At 42.6% G+C, this 13,994-nt stretch overlaps 1 protein-coding gene across 2 annotated transcripts; it reads left to right on the forward strand.

The window, feature by feature from the left end:
• The first annotated feature begins 949 nt into the window (after positions 1-949).
• Positions 950-3,876, forward strand: ptger4a (prostaglandin E receptor 4 (subtype EP4) a). Of its 2 annotated transcripts, XM_029510199.1 has the most exons (3): positions 950-1,066; positions 1,194-2,012; positions 2,232-3,876. In XM_029510199.1, exons 2-3 carry the CDS (start codon positions 1,224-1,226, stop codon positions 2,775-2,777), a joined length of 1,335 nt encoding a protein of 444 aa, XP_029366059.1. In that variant the 5' UTR covers positions 950-1,066; positions 1,194-1,223; the 3' UTR covers positions 2,778-3,876. The 2 variants fall into 2 exon arrangements, with proteins under 2 accessions (XP_029366059.1, XP_029366060.1); XM_029510200.1 differs by lacking the exon at positions 950-1,066 and having other exon boundaries at positions 1,162-2,012.
• The last annotated feature ends 10,118 nt before the right edge of the window (positions 3,877-13,994 follow it).

Genomic DNA, 13,994 nt, shown 5'->3' on the forward strand with positions numbered 1-13,994 from the left:
TCCTGAAAAGACACCCATGAGACAAAGTCTTTTCTCAAAAGATAATATTGGGCAGGCGTAAAAAAAAAAAAACATTACGACAATAATAACTTATAAGATATTATCAGACAAACTAGCAATTAACTGCCCCCTAACTAGGTCCAGAGTTGGGCCTGCGTACGGCCGCAGAAAGCTGCTAAACCGACGTCAGATCGTTGGCATCGGCTTTCCAAATCTAGTCGAGACCATTTGTCTGAAACTCTGCAACTTCTGGTTACTGCCTTGTTTTTATTGGTCTCAATCACTCTCACCAAGCTGCACACCATTTCACATTTATCCATTTGCTCTGCTACCACTCTCACCCAGCTGGCTCTGTGACGCTCCAGCTGAGAGGCAGTTGGACGAAAACCCAGATATAAAGCGATATACATCACTTTGTCCTTTTTTTGTGTGCACAATTTTATAAACACAAATCACAAAACAGCTATGGATGAGCTAATAGCCGTCTCTCTACATTGTTCACGATATATGCCAGCCGCGTTTTTCATGCTCTTTCAAACAAGTTCCTTTAAAATAATATGCCATTTAAAATACACAATAAACTTTCCGTGTTTCAAAAACTCTAAATTGTCTAGTTGCAACAGACTTTGACATTGACATTGGGTTGATTTTTATTTTATTTTAAAGTTATTTGGTATTCAGGCTATTCACTTCTGCTCAAACTGCTCTTCTCTTAGGTCAGCGTGGGAGGTGGAACTCGGACTGTTGTGGCTTTAAGTCTGTGTAGATAGGAGCTTAGCACTGATCTTGGGCTGACTTCTGTTTTGTGGTGTTGCACAAGTTAAGGCCTTTTCTGCGCCGGGCTGCACAGCTGATGAGGGTTTGTGAAGTGAAATGAAGGGGAGGGACTGAAACCTGCAGGAAGCTTGAAGGCTGAGCCTCATTTCAATGAAGTCACTGCTGTCTGATGCCTGTTTTCATCTCCCTGCCCTGCTGAGTGAAACAGAAGAAGAGGATCTGATGGCAAACCATCGCTGAGGCCAGCGTCAGTATCTCTGTCAGTGCTGTGAAGGAGCTGAAACAGAAGGTGCAAACTTTTTTTTTTTTTTTTTTTTCCTGATTTCGAAATGTTGATCAGGCTTCTTTCAAGAGCAAACAAGTTTCATGCCTTGGACTGGAAATACCGGCGTTAAGAAAACGTCTTCCACTTCCAGGGTTTTCATCCGCCTGCGAAGGGCAAAGCAATGAACACCAATCAGTCGACAGCGGGGAGGACCATGGTGCCGACCATCCCGTCCGTCATGTTCATCTTCGGGGTGGTTGGGAACGTCATCGCCATCGTGGTCCTCTGCAAGTCCCGCAAAGAGCAGAAAGAAACCACGTTTTACACCCTGGTGTGTGGGCTGGCCGTCACGGACCTGCTGGGCACGCTGCTGGCCAGTCCGGTCACCATCGCCATCTACGTGAAGGGCTCCTGGCCCGGAGACGACCCGCTGTGCCAGTACTTCGGCTTCACGATGCTCTTCTTCTCCCTGGCGGGTCTCAGCATCATCTGTGCCATGTCTGTGGAGAGATACATCGCGATAAACCATGCCTACTTCTACAATGACTATGTGGACCAGAGACTGGCGGGTCTGGCTCTCCTGGCGATCTACGTCTCCAACGCGCTCTTCTGCGCGCTGCCCATCATGGGCTTCGGGCAGGTGAAGAAACAGTATCCGCAAACTTGGTGTTTTTTGGAGTGGAGGAGCAACAAGACCAGCGACGCGGCCTACTCCTACATGTATGCGGGCTTCAGCTCTCTCCTGACTCTCGCCACCGTCATCTGTAACGTGCTGGTGTGCGGAGCTCTGATCCGGATGCACCGGCGCTTCGTGCGCAGGACCTCGCTGGGAACCGACCCGGGGCGCGGCGCGGTGGACCCGCGGAGGAGAAGCCGGAGCTTCAGCCGCCTGGCCGGTGCAGAGATTCAAATGGTCATCTTGCTCATAGGCACGTCGGCAGTGGTGCTCATCTGCTCCATCCCACTTGTTGTAAGTTCCTATTTCTCTGATCCTTGATGGAGTTCAACGATTACGCACGATTTACCTTCGATAGGACCTTCTTATGCACAAATGAAGTTGTTTTTTTGTTTTTTTGTTTTGCATACAGAACAGTTTATTAAAAACCATCTTTGATTTATTAGCGATAATCTCACTGAAATGTAAATCATTTATAAATCTACTCAGCCGTCGCTCAAATTTTTCTTCCAGGCTCGAGTGTTTCTGAACCAGCTTTATAAAACTCCAGTTGAGCTGAACTTGGACATAAACCCAGATCTAAGAGCGATACGCTTCGCTTCCTTCAACCCCATCCTGGACCCCTGGATCTACATCCTCCTGCGGAAGACTGTTCTCCTCAAGCTCATTGAGAAAATCAAGTGCTTGTTTTGTAAAATGGGAGCCAGGAGGCAACAGAGACAGGCAAACCTTCACTACATAGATGCCCACCAGCTCTCCTCTGTCATCTCGAACCGGGACTCACTGCGAGATGCCACCAGCAACTCCCAAACCTTCCTCTACCTGCCAGAGGGATGCGAGGTGTACGCCGGCAGCTACCACAAGGCAGTCAGACTCTCCGGTTCGAGGCCTTCATCGGTCAGAAACTCGCGGACTTATTCCTTCGAGCAGGGCGGCGTTGAAACTCAGAGCAAAAAAGGGACAAATGGAATCAGGGACCTCTCGGCCTTGCCCTGCCCCAAAGACCCGGCTCTTCAGGTGTCGCTGACCACAGAGTCAGTGCAGGAGAAATGCATCTGAACCAAGCAGGATAAAGTTCTCAGATGGCTCTGAGGCGGATCATCTACTGAATGACTTGTCCTTCAGCAAACTTTGAAACTTTTAAATGTGGGAAGTTGGGGCACTTAATGTAAGAAAGAAGCCGAGAAACTTGCAGCACACTGAGCTGTATCGCCTTACGTCGCTCTCACCCAGCTACCTCACTTATGACTATCTCTGCCTCTGCGTGCACAGATTCCATCATTCCGTCCCAAAGAGAAGTTATCAAAACACAGATGGCCCACTTCTTCGTGATTCAAGCGTCAGTGTTGGGAAAGAAATCCCCCCTGACTTCAGCTTCACTGTTTTATTGTTGCAGAAACCCCCTTTTTTTTATTTTATTTTACTGTAAAGTAGATGAGGACGGTGATTTGCAACAACTGAGTCACAAGCCTGTGATCAATATAGCAGATGAAAAGTGTGTTCAATGAAAAACTGCTGGCACATGTGCTGCCCTGCTGGGGAGCTGCCTTTTGAAGGATGTATTGTGTCAGCTCCATGACTAACGTACAATGTGCTATTACTACGTGGTCAACACCGACATATTTGTTCCTCAGCCTTCGAATCGCACACAAACTTGTCATCTCAAATTATTCCACCTTACACAGAGGGTACAAAGATTCTTGTGCCGTTGCTATTAGCGCCAAACTATTCGCATTGCTTTTTCCCGCAGCTGCAAAACGTTTGGACGGATGTTGCTCGATGTATTTAAATGAGTATATTTCAACACATCTGTCAGCGTTAGAAAAGTAATGTTGTCCATGATCAGTGCTGTGTAAACTATTGTTTGTAATAAAATTCATCTTCTCTAGGAGAAGGCCCTAGTTAATAAATCACAACTCTAAAGGGGTTTTCCAAAAGAAATATTTCTGCACATACGATTAAGTTGTATGAGTTTATGAATTTCTTTCACTTAACTGATTAATTGTTTGTTAAAAACAAATTTCCAGGAGCCCAAGCAGCTATCTGAAGGCCAAAGATATTCAATTTATAGTGAAAAATGGAAAGAGAGAAAAAAAAAAGAAAACATTTTGGTTGAAAAGACTAAAATTGGAATTACACATCTCCCAATTAAAGTTGACAGGGCTGTGAAAGAGTTATTCATTTGTAAATCAAGGACTGGTGGTTCATCAGTTTTTGTTTTTTTTTTTTATCTTAGTTTGTGTTTAGTTGCTTTCTTCCCCTTTTTAATGTGGTGTGATGCCATTAAACCCTTCTCTCTCTGGACTTTTGAATTCCTGTTCGCTGGAGCTTTTCCACTCAATTGACCTTCGTGTCTGCGGTTTAGACAGCTTTGATGACGAGCACGGCCTCCCTCAATTTGCTATGCTATTACATTGTTGAATTTGGATGTCCAAGTGCATAAACACTGAGAAACAGGCCCCTCATAATCTCCAGGATAAGGATATTGGGTTCAAGTCTTTGAACTCACACTCTTTGTTTTTTCATTGCCATGAAGAAAGTTGTCCGTAAACGTAGAATTCAGTTAGTTGCATCACTTTCTTTCTTTAACGCTGCAGAAATAACTGTGAACTTGTTACAACTGTGTACAGTTTACAAATTTACAATGCAGCAGTGAATTCATCATCTGTCGTTTATGGGCAAACCTTTGACATGTCACCATATGTTGTCAACATAAAGCGGAAGTTTCTCATGCCCCCCCCGGATAAAGTTTGGTGAGATCATCTCGTGATCCCCCATTAGCACAGATAAACGATCAGTTTACTCAGAGATAAACTTGATGTAAACATATTATGTAAGAACCTTTGGATCTTACTAATGTGTGAAATAGCTATTTCCAGACACACAGAAAAAGACAAAAATTGGGCGAATTAGTCAGACGGAAAAAAAAAAAACAAAACAAAACAGGAAGTAGACCTGGCTGAGAGAGCTTGGTCTCGCCAACAATAAACAGAGTCGGAGGCTCCAATTCATGGCAATTAAACCTAAAAAAGTGCAGCAGCAGCTGAGGCAAACACATTAGAGATGCCAGAGAGACTGAGAGTATCATTCTGGGAGCATGAATGAAATCGGACCCTCTTTGTTCTCACCAGAGTCCGTCCTGCCTGATTAGACGACAACCAATGAGGCCGATATTTACCATCTGTGTGAACAGATACATTCACGTCTCAGACAAACAAGCTACTGACGTCAAGTCTGCGCTGTCTTAGACCAGAAATCTGGATAATATCTGTCGATTTATTAGGTTTGGAGGTGGTGATGGTTGGATTAGACAATCCTGGGCCATGTACAACTTGACACAAACGTTGTTAAAACACAGTGGGGCCCTTCGTTGAGGCTCTGCCTCCTGTCATCTCCGTGCTCATTGATAAATGGCAGAAAAGCACCCGCTTGCTCGGTCACGTCTGCTGTCACCCTCTGTTGAACAGGACACAAAACAATCCCAGTCTGGAAACATGCAACAGTCAAAGCGGAACCGATGCAGGACCTGGTCAGTGTCAGAGCGTTCATGGGGCTGTGTGTCTTCCTCCGACTGATGGGGGGGAAAAAACAGGATCAATGAAATGTAAAGTGAGGGATATCAGTTCACCCAATTCAGCTCGTGTCGAATCGTATCCACATATGCTGTCAGGCATCCCAGTCGGCTCCCACTGGGACTAACTCTTCAGTCGAAAGACGTTTTAATGCAACAGAGAGATTGTGATCGCAGCGAGATAATCCAAAGCAACACAAACACTCATTCTTGAAAGAAATACTATTTTGGTTTTGTCATCTGCAGCCACCACAAACCAAATGAAATTTATCCAAATTATTAAAGTAAATTGGATACGTTTACTGAAGAGCCGTACACCTAAACTGACTTTTGGCAAGGATCATTTCACGTCTCATGAGCAAAACCACTCGGTCAGTGAAAACAGTTGTGTGTTTTTTGTGGCTGTATGGGAGCGTTCTAAAGTATGGTATCAGGGTGTTCTTGGACTGGGCTCAACAATTTTACAATAACTGCATCACAAAACCAAAGCGGTGGATTTCGTAGAAAGTTATCGAGCAAAAACGCTTCTGGTTTCTCAGTGTTGTTCATTTTTCCCACAGACAAAGTTATGTGAATCTCATAACAACTGTGATTGACATGAAATTCTTCCTGTGAAATTATCGTTCCAAAATTGTTATAATTTCGTTGGGAAACATCTGTTCTCGTTGGATATTGACAGTACAAGCTGGCATGTGTAAATAGAGAGAAATCAGCCGAGACCAAATGTCAAGATACATTTGTGTTCCAGTGTTCTGTTTTGTGTCCTGGTTTTTCTTTCTCTTTTCCTTTTTTCTGAATCACTCCCTTGAAGGTTCTCCAATTTAATAGAAGTGTGTTATCACATTCAGCAGTACTGAACGTTTATTTAAAGCGGGAGCTGTGAGCCGGTATATTGTCCGCCACGTGGTGATAGCTCTCGTGTTTAAAATAATAAAGAAAAGACAGCTTGTACTCAAGAAAACGTGTGTTTTCTTTTTGGGTTCTATTATCACATTTAAATACAATCACAGCAACCGAGCCATGTGGTCAGTGTGGTAGTAAGCCGAAATGTAAACAGCTCCAGGGCAGAAATTAGTCACCCGCCTGACTCTGTTAATCCCACACAAATTTAAAGTGTTTATAGGGATTTCATTCCAAGGTTTTAAGGCAGAATTGTGTACCGCAGCAAGTTCCCATGAAATCTACAGCTAATTGGTAACTTTGATCTCCACTTGTGCATAATAGCTGTGCAAATAGGAGAAAACCATATCCACATGGGATGACCTCCCTGAAAACAAGATGATCAGCCACTGAAATGGGAAATAATCATTTTAATATTGTGCAGTTTGTATATTCTGTAAATATTCTGCAAACTTAAAAAAAAAAAAAAAATTGTTTCTCTCAGCTTGGGATCTCAGCTTGGGATCAATAAAGTAAATCAATGAATCAACCTGTTTATCTGACTTCTTCTGGAAAGTCTTTGAAGCAGACAGGAAACTGTCGCGTAACAATGAAACCATTAAAGCATCTGTTAACAGTGCAGATGTGTGTGTGTGTGTGTGTGTGTGTGTGTGGGTGTTTTCCACGAGGGTCACATTTATCAAAGCTCTTTCCAGTGAACATTTCTTTGGCCTTTGAGTTCACTGACTCAGGCGTAGCAGAGAAATTTCCAAATCATATCAGAAAAAAAGCGTTCAATCCTTGAGCAACCTCGATTTTGCGGAAGATGGAGGCGTTCAGAGGAAAGATTCAACCGTTCAAATCAGCCGGTCATCCACTTCCTGCTCTGCATCACCTGCGCTCTGGCTTAAAATCTAACCAGTGATCTGTCGTAGGTCCTCAACTTTACAACAAAAAAAGATCAAAAGAAGCGACACAAACAAAGACATGGATGATAAAAGAGAGGATGCAAAAAGGCCTGATACTCGTTATATGTGAGTCAAACAGCCTGAGCTTTGTGTTGTTGTGACACACAGACGCAGTGAAAGCTGCAACGTTTCTTCAACAGCGTGCAGCCCATTTCTCTGGGAAATCCATTTTGCTCGAGTACTTTACCAGCGGAGTGTGTTTTGGAGGATGAGGAAATGTTGTTTCATCACAAACGTGTTGCGTGTTGATTGAATTGGTAAAATGTTTTTCACCAAAATATCCAGTCTTACAGCACAATGGAGCGACCTGCATGGTCACGCATTTTTCTGCAGCACCGGATTAAAGTCAGCGATAATTTTAAGGTAATGATTAATTCACGCTGGGGGGGGGGGGTCACCCTGGACAGGTCGTCAGTCCCTCAGAGAGCCAACACACATAGACAGACAGAGACCAACAACCACTCACACTCAGACCGACGGACAATTTAGAGTCACCAATCAACCCAAACATGATGTCTTTGGACGGAGGCAGGAAACACACACAGGCACGGGGAGGACATGCAAACTCTGCACAGAAAGGCTCCAGGCCTGCGGTGGCAACAGGGGCCAGTACCCTTGTAACACTGAGTCTGGACCCCGCTGTGCCCCCCCGATCAAAGATTACACAGTAATTATTAAAATTGTGATATTGCGCCGATGCAAAAGACAGAACTAATGCGTGTGGCTCAACATTCTAGTCGGACTCTTTAGTGCGTTACCTCCACTGAATACGGAGGTCAGTTTGTACACATACGGTGTACAAAAGATTTACATTTTTTCTCTTTTTTGCCCCGGGTTGAATGTTCCCCTCTGACGAAAACCCCAGGCCCCAGCCAGGCCCCCCTCAGTAAAATTGGTCTAGAAATGCCACCGCCCCAGGCCGGGAGTCAAACCTGTGACCTTCTTGTGATGGGGCAACAGTGTTAACCACTATGTCACTGTGCTGCCCCCAACAAGGTGTTTGCTCCCAAAACCAAAACCTCAAATCAGACAGCTGCTGCAAACTCCAGGCTCTGATGTAACAGTCTGACCTTTGTATGTTGTTATCCGCTCCAACCTGGACTTGGACTTCTGGCAGCTCTGCTGTCGTTAATAGGATTTCATCCGTTGCCTAAGAAATGCCTCTGAACGTTAGAAATAATGTTACCAGCACACCATGAATGGGAGATTTTATTAATTATTTACTAGGATAAAAATGAAGTTTCTTGACCGAGACAGGTTTGTTATTTTCGAAATAAGCACACGACAGCAGACTTTGGAGACCGTGAGTTCTGCGTTTTGAAAGCTGATTTGAATTTCTGGACCTCTGATCCTGCTTCAGAACGCTTCATCCACATTGTGGGAAAATCTACTAATACAGCTCAGAGGGAGATGCTGAGCACTGTGCTTTATATGTACATTTCCCAAAACCAGTTAATCTTTTTAAAGCCTCTTTTTGCTGCACAACTGTATTTTCACCTTATCGTGGAGCTCCGAGCTATGAGGCCGTAAAGCTACACTGCCACAATGAGCCCGTCCCGTGCTCTAAGACAAACACTGACCTCACAAAAGGGACGATTTATGTTGTATCACAAGTATTTGTGTCTTTAAGGTAAAACAGAAGAATGGCAGGGCCCCCTTAAGACCTCACTGGCAGAACATAAGCAATTTGTCCTAACTGCGGCAACTCAGGTTGGAGTCTGGCCAAAGGCCTTCTGATCCATATCGTCCCTTTTCTTTCTCTAACTTTCCTGACTCTTTCACTGCAGCTGTAGAAATGAAGGCAAAAATCACTAAATACATGCTACAGCGACAAAGAAAGACTTCAGTGATGAAGATTTAACGTGGCAGAGAATGTATCCGGCATTTGATTAACGCCGTCTTCATTATGGCGTTTTTAGAGAACAGAGGGGGAAATAGCGCACAGCAGATTTGCTGGTCTTGAAATGTTAATTTTTCCGTCGGACAAACTTAATGACATGCTAAATCTTGGCCTTGGAAATAACACTTTCTCTGCAAGTTAGTTCTGTCACGTAGCAGAACACGTGATTGACTGCATCTGCGATAGAGTAGATAAGTGATGTGTCACATATCCTTTTGCTCCGGCGTTTTAGAATGACAAACAATCGATACCAAACTATTGAAATTCCAAGGAGGCCTCCAAAGTGTGACACACCTGGAGCAGGTGGACAACATTGTTGTTCTCTGATTGGACAGTCGGACAATTTCTGTCGAAGGGAGCAGTGTAGCAGACAAGTCGTCAGAATTTGAAAGAAATAAGGTGATCACAGGCCCACAAACTACGGAAAGAGACAAAGAGACAGATGAAAGCCACAAGAAAACACAAAACAAAGAAATGCAAACTGTCACAAAGAGACACAACGTGGAAACAGAAGGAATTAAAACAAGCACAAAAGCACACAAAACGACAACCAAGGGACACGAAATGAAACTGGTTATTTCTGGAGGGAAGAGCAGAGTTCTTGCCGCCATAATGTGGACAGACTTGGTTACATACAAGAGTTTTTAAATGAAAATACAGACAATTAGACAAAAATATGAATACAATTTTTCCCAGAGGGCTCTGCAGCGAAGGGTCATCGTTGCTTAAACAACCAGATCTCTATCAGCGCCGGAGAATATTAGACACCGCTTCAGTATTTCCAAATTCTGACACAGGTTGAAAAATAAAGCTGCAGGTCTCTTCAGGCTGAGAGAGGCGGCCAACATACACACTCCCAATGGTGAGTCCAAAAGTCGTTAACCTGTCAGAAACCTCGTATGGCGTTATGCTGCGCAACACGTGTGAGGAAAGAAGAAAAACTATTTTTGCATCTACGCTAAAAGTTAAATGACACTGACTTCATTCGAATCAGAACAGCCAGTGCGTCAGAGAGACTTTGGGGTGATTGAAGCTCAGACTGGGATGTTAAACACTCCAAGCACACGGTTTGGGGTCAACAGAGAGGCGCGCCAACAGAAAGTCACGTGCCCTCTGCCGTACTGGAAGCCAGCAGCGTTTCCCAGCTCACAAAACTCTCGCTGCCAGCGCTGCTCCTCACTCAGTGATTCTTGGAGCTCTCAGCATATTCCTGTTGTTTTGGTTTTGTTTTTTTTTTTTAGTTTTTTTATTTTAGAGCTGCCTAACCTGAGTATGTTTCTCCTTCATTTCTCAAATAATCATTATCCCCTGCCATCACTTATTACATGCTGAGTAGAATTTCCCTTTTTTCTTTCTCCACACCATTAATCATAACTTTCAAAACAGGTTAATGTGAGCACAGCACTTCTTCAGATACTCGCTCTGCTGCTCGTTCGCTCAGGAATCAAATTACTCTCTCACTCTGCGGTTTTCTAACTGATGTAAATTTGATGGATTTAATGTTCCTTGACTCCTGATTTATTTTTAGATTTTTAGCAGCTTGTAACTCTAAATCAGTTGCATGCAACAACAGCTGGACACTAATGTGTTAAACCAATATATTACTCACATATTAAGCAGAGCAGGAGAGCTAACTATGAATTACCTGGTTTTTAAAGTAAACGCTCTTAAAAAAACATATCATCATATTTATAGTCCTGCTGGATGGTTTTATTCTCGTGGGCACTCCGTATAGATTAAGAAACAAAACACTTTCGCCTCGATCCAGAAGTATGTAAGCTCCCTCAGACGCAGTGAGACAAACACAGAATTTGAGAAAGCTTGGATGATGATGATGATGATGACTATGCCAGTGCACTTTCAGCATGCCTAACAAGGTTTCTGAAACGACCATTTGTCATGTCTGCCCCGTCAGCTGTGCCATTTGATGTGGCGTCCACCATGGGAATCTCTACTGAGAGACACAGTATGACCAGGAGATCATGATTTAGTGGAAGGATTATTTACACTACCAAGCTAAACCAACAGTAACAGGCCAGAGAGCAGCTTTTTTTTTTATGTCAACCTAAAATGATTTATGAATTTTATGACTTCCAAACAGCATGACATTAGTGGGAACAGTGTGTTTTGGGGTATTTAATTAGCAAACTATTTTCAAAACAGTGTCAAATATGCATGCTGTAAATCACAATTGATGTGTTTTGCGTGCATGTTTTCGCACGTCTCTGTCCGTGTGTATGTGTGTGTAAGTGTGCGTTTAAGGAGTGCATGGCCGCGCAGCTCAGGTTTCTTCCAAGTTTTGATTCTTGAGTTCAGATCCTTGCACCTAACCATCGGCAATGAGACGCCGTCCTCGTTTCCACTGCCCGGACCAGGGCCACTAATTGTTGGTGGCGTGGATCAAAATGAATGTAAGTGTTTTACCAGCAACTGGGAACAGAGGACAAGTGTGCTCGCTCACACACACACACACACACACACACACACACAATATCAGATGTCATCGCTGAGTGCACTTTCAGGAGGCAAAAGAGTACCAAAAGACGTCACAGAGTGAAGGAGAACAGATGTTGACCAAAGGCATCCGTGGTGGATCTGTTTCGGTTGCACTTACTGTTTTGCACACGCCACCCCCACGTTTTATTTTCAAAAGATTTCGACAATTCATCACCATTTCATGTACGATAGGCCCGCTTCCACATAATTATGACAGGCTGAAACAGGCTTTGCAGGGTGAACAGTTTGAGTCACATTCGTTGGGTTTGGCCAAAGCGAAAAAGGGCCTAATTATCTTCCAGGAATTAAATTACAACAGCACGTCCAAAATAGATCAGCTTCGAGGATCAGAGCGCTTCGACTGTTTATTTTCTGTTGAACATGGAACAGGAATGCTGTCAGAAGGGCATCTAGCCAGCTTAGATTGCACAAAGACACTGATCAGTGGCTGCTGGTTTAAGGTGACTGTTTACTTCCTGTCTTTCCAAAAATATGCTTTTCTCATTTATTAAATTACCCAAGCACCACCTTTGGTGATGATTTTGTGTTTTATTTTCCCGGCCTTTGCTTTTACAATTGTAACTGTCTTTCTCTGCAATTAAGGGGCGTGCCATGGTGTGCCAAGCCTGCAATAACAAGACATCTATGACTTTATACATAGTTGGATGAAAAAAGAAAAAAAAACAACAACTAATGACTTCTTGTCTCATTTGGTTGTAAACTGTTCCAATATACCGGATCAAAGGCTTTTTTTTTTTCCGAAGGAAATCTGCTTGGCAGTTTCTTCATTTATTTAGACTTTTACTTCTAAATTGAAAGTCTAAAGATTGGTTAAAAGATTGTGGTGAAATCAAATATTAGATTAATTTAATCTCTGCTAAACATCCTGAGGTCCAACATGGCTGCTTACAAGCAGTTTTTTTTTTTTTTTAAACCCTTTGATACGCAACATAAGTGACAACAAAAGTGACCCATGTGAGGTTTTTTTTTTCTATATCTTTGCGATAAAGTAATTTCATCATTCAGTGTTCAAGGTATTCCTCAATTAAGTTGTTTTTAATCATCATACATCCTTATTTAATGTTTTGCTGTCTTACTTTTTGAATAAAAACCCTTTTTGTATTAGTACCCTTCTAATGGACAACATGGGTCAAAAATGACCCATATTAATTTTAATAATGTTATTTCATGTAGGGCTGAGTGTTTCTATGATATATCTTTGAAATAAATTAATGTTATCAATTACCATTCCAAGTATGCAGTAAATGTCTTTTTTTTTAGCAGAAATCATTGTTTTCATTTTTCCTTTCTTACGTTATGAACAAGCACAGCTTTTGTATTTCTACATCAAGTTTATACACATGGGTCAGAAACGGCCCACATGCATTTACTGTAGCATTTGATTTGAGTGATGTGAGAAATGCATGCCGACTATTTATCAAGGAGCTGGGCAAAGAGCTTGTCATGCCACATATGAAGAGGCGCTTGGAGGGCACGCCCAAACTCCAAAAGCACATTATTCAGGCAATGGGAAGATGTGGGTTAAAAAAACAGCCAGAAGAAGTCACCAGACAGGAGGGCCAAAGGAAGAGGAAGAGGTGTGCGAAGGACAGAAAAGGCAGCAGCTGGTGTTCCCAGTGCACCAGGCCGGTGTGCAAGGAGCACAAACACTTACTCATCATTTGTGAGGCGTGTAAAAATGTGTGATGTGTTCCGTGTTATTTGATTTTGTTTACAGCTGTTAAACTACAGTTCAGTTCAATAGCCAAGTTCTCTGTAACCAGAGGTATGTGTTTGTGTGACAAAAATGACAAACATGTTTCAGATATTAAATTCATAAGTGTTCAGCCCCACTCACTGCTAAAAAATTATTATTATAGTATTAAGTAATTTAATTTTAAATCACGTTTGGATGAATGGGTCATTTTTGACCCATGTGTGTAAACCTGATGTAGTAAAATAAAAACAATTTTTGTTCATAAAGTATGAAAGGAAAAATGGAAATAATGATTGGTGGTTATCAAAAACAAGATATTTAAAGAATACTTGGAATATTCAATCATAAAATAAATAGATTTTAAAAGATAGGCCAGCATGAAATAACGTGGAAAATGAATGAATCCATTGGTTTGCTTTGCTGCTTGAAGTTTAAGTGGTTTTTAATAGTCACCGAACACGCAGTGTTTCTGGCAATAAAACAGGAAAAGTAAAAGTAAAAGAATTAACTGTAATTTTATCGCAGGATGCTGTAAAAATAAAAATCTCCACGAGGGAGTGATGCCCTTTCTTTGTAATGTTTTATCTGCGCTGCAGTCCACAGGGACAGTTATTACTGATACTGGCCAGAGCCCAAGTTGGAGGAGGGATAACATCTGCCCAAGATAAGGGTGGACTGAGTGAAAACATCAACAATATGATACACAGTCTCATTATGGAAATCAGCCCCAACAATAAATGGATCC

Source organism: Echeneis naucrates, chromosome 9, assembly GCF_900963305.1.
Source record: "Echeneis naucrates chromosome 9, fEcheNa1.1, whole genome shotgun sequence".
Classification (NCBI taxonomy): domain Eukaryota; kingdom Metazoa; phylum Chordata; class Actinopteri; order Carangiformes; family Echeneidae; genus Echeneis; species Echeneis naucrates.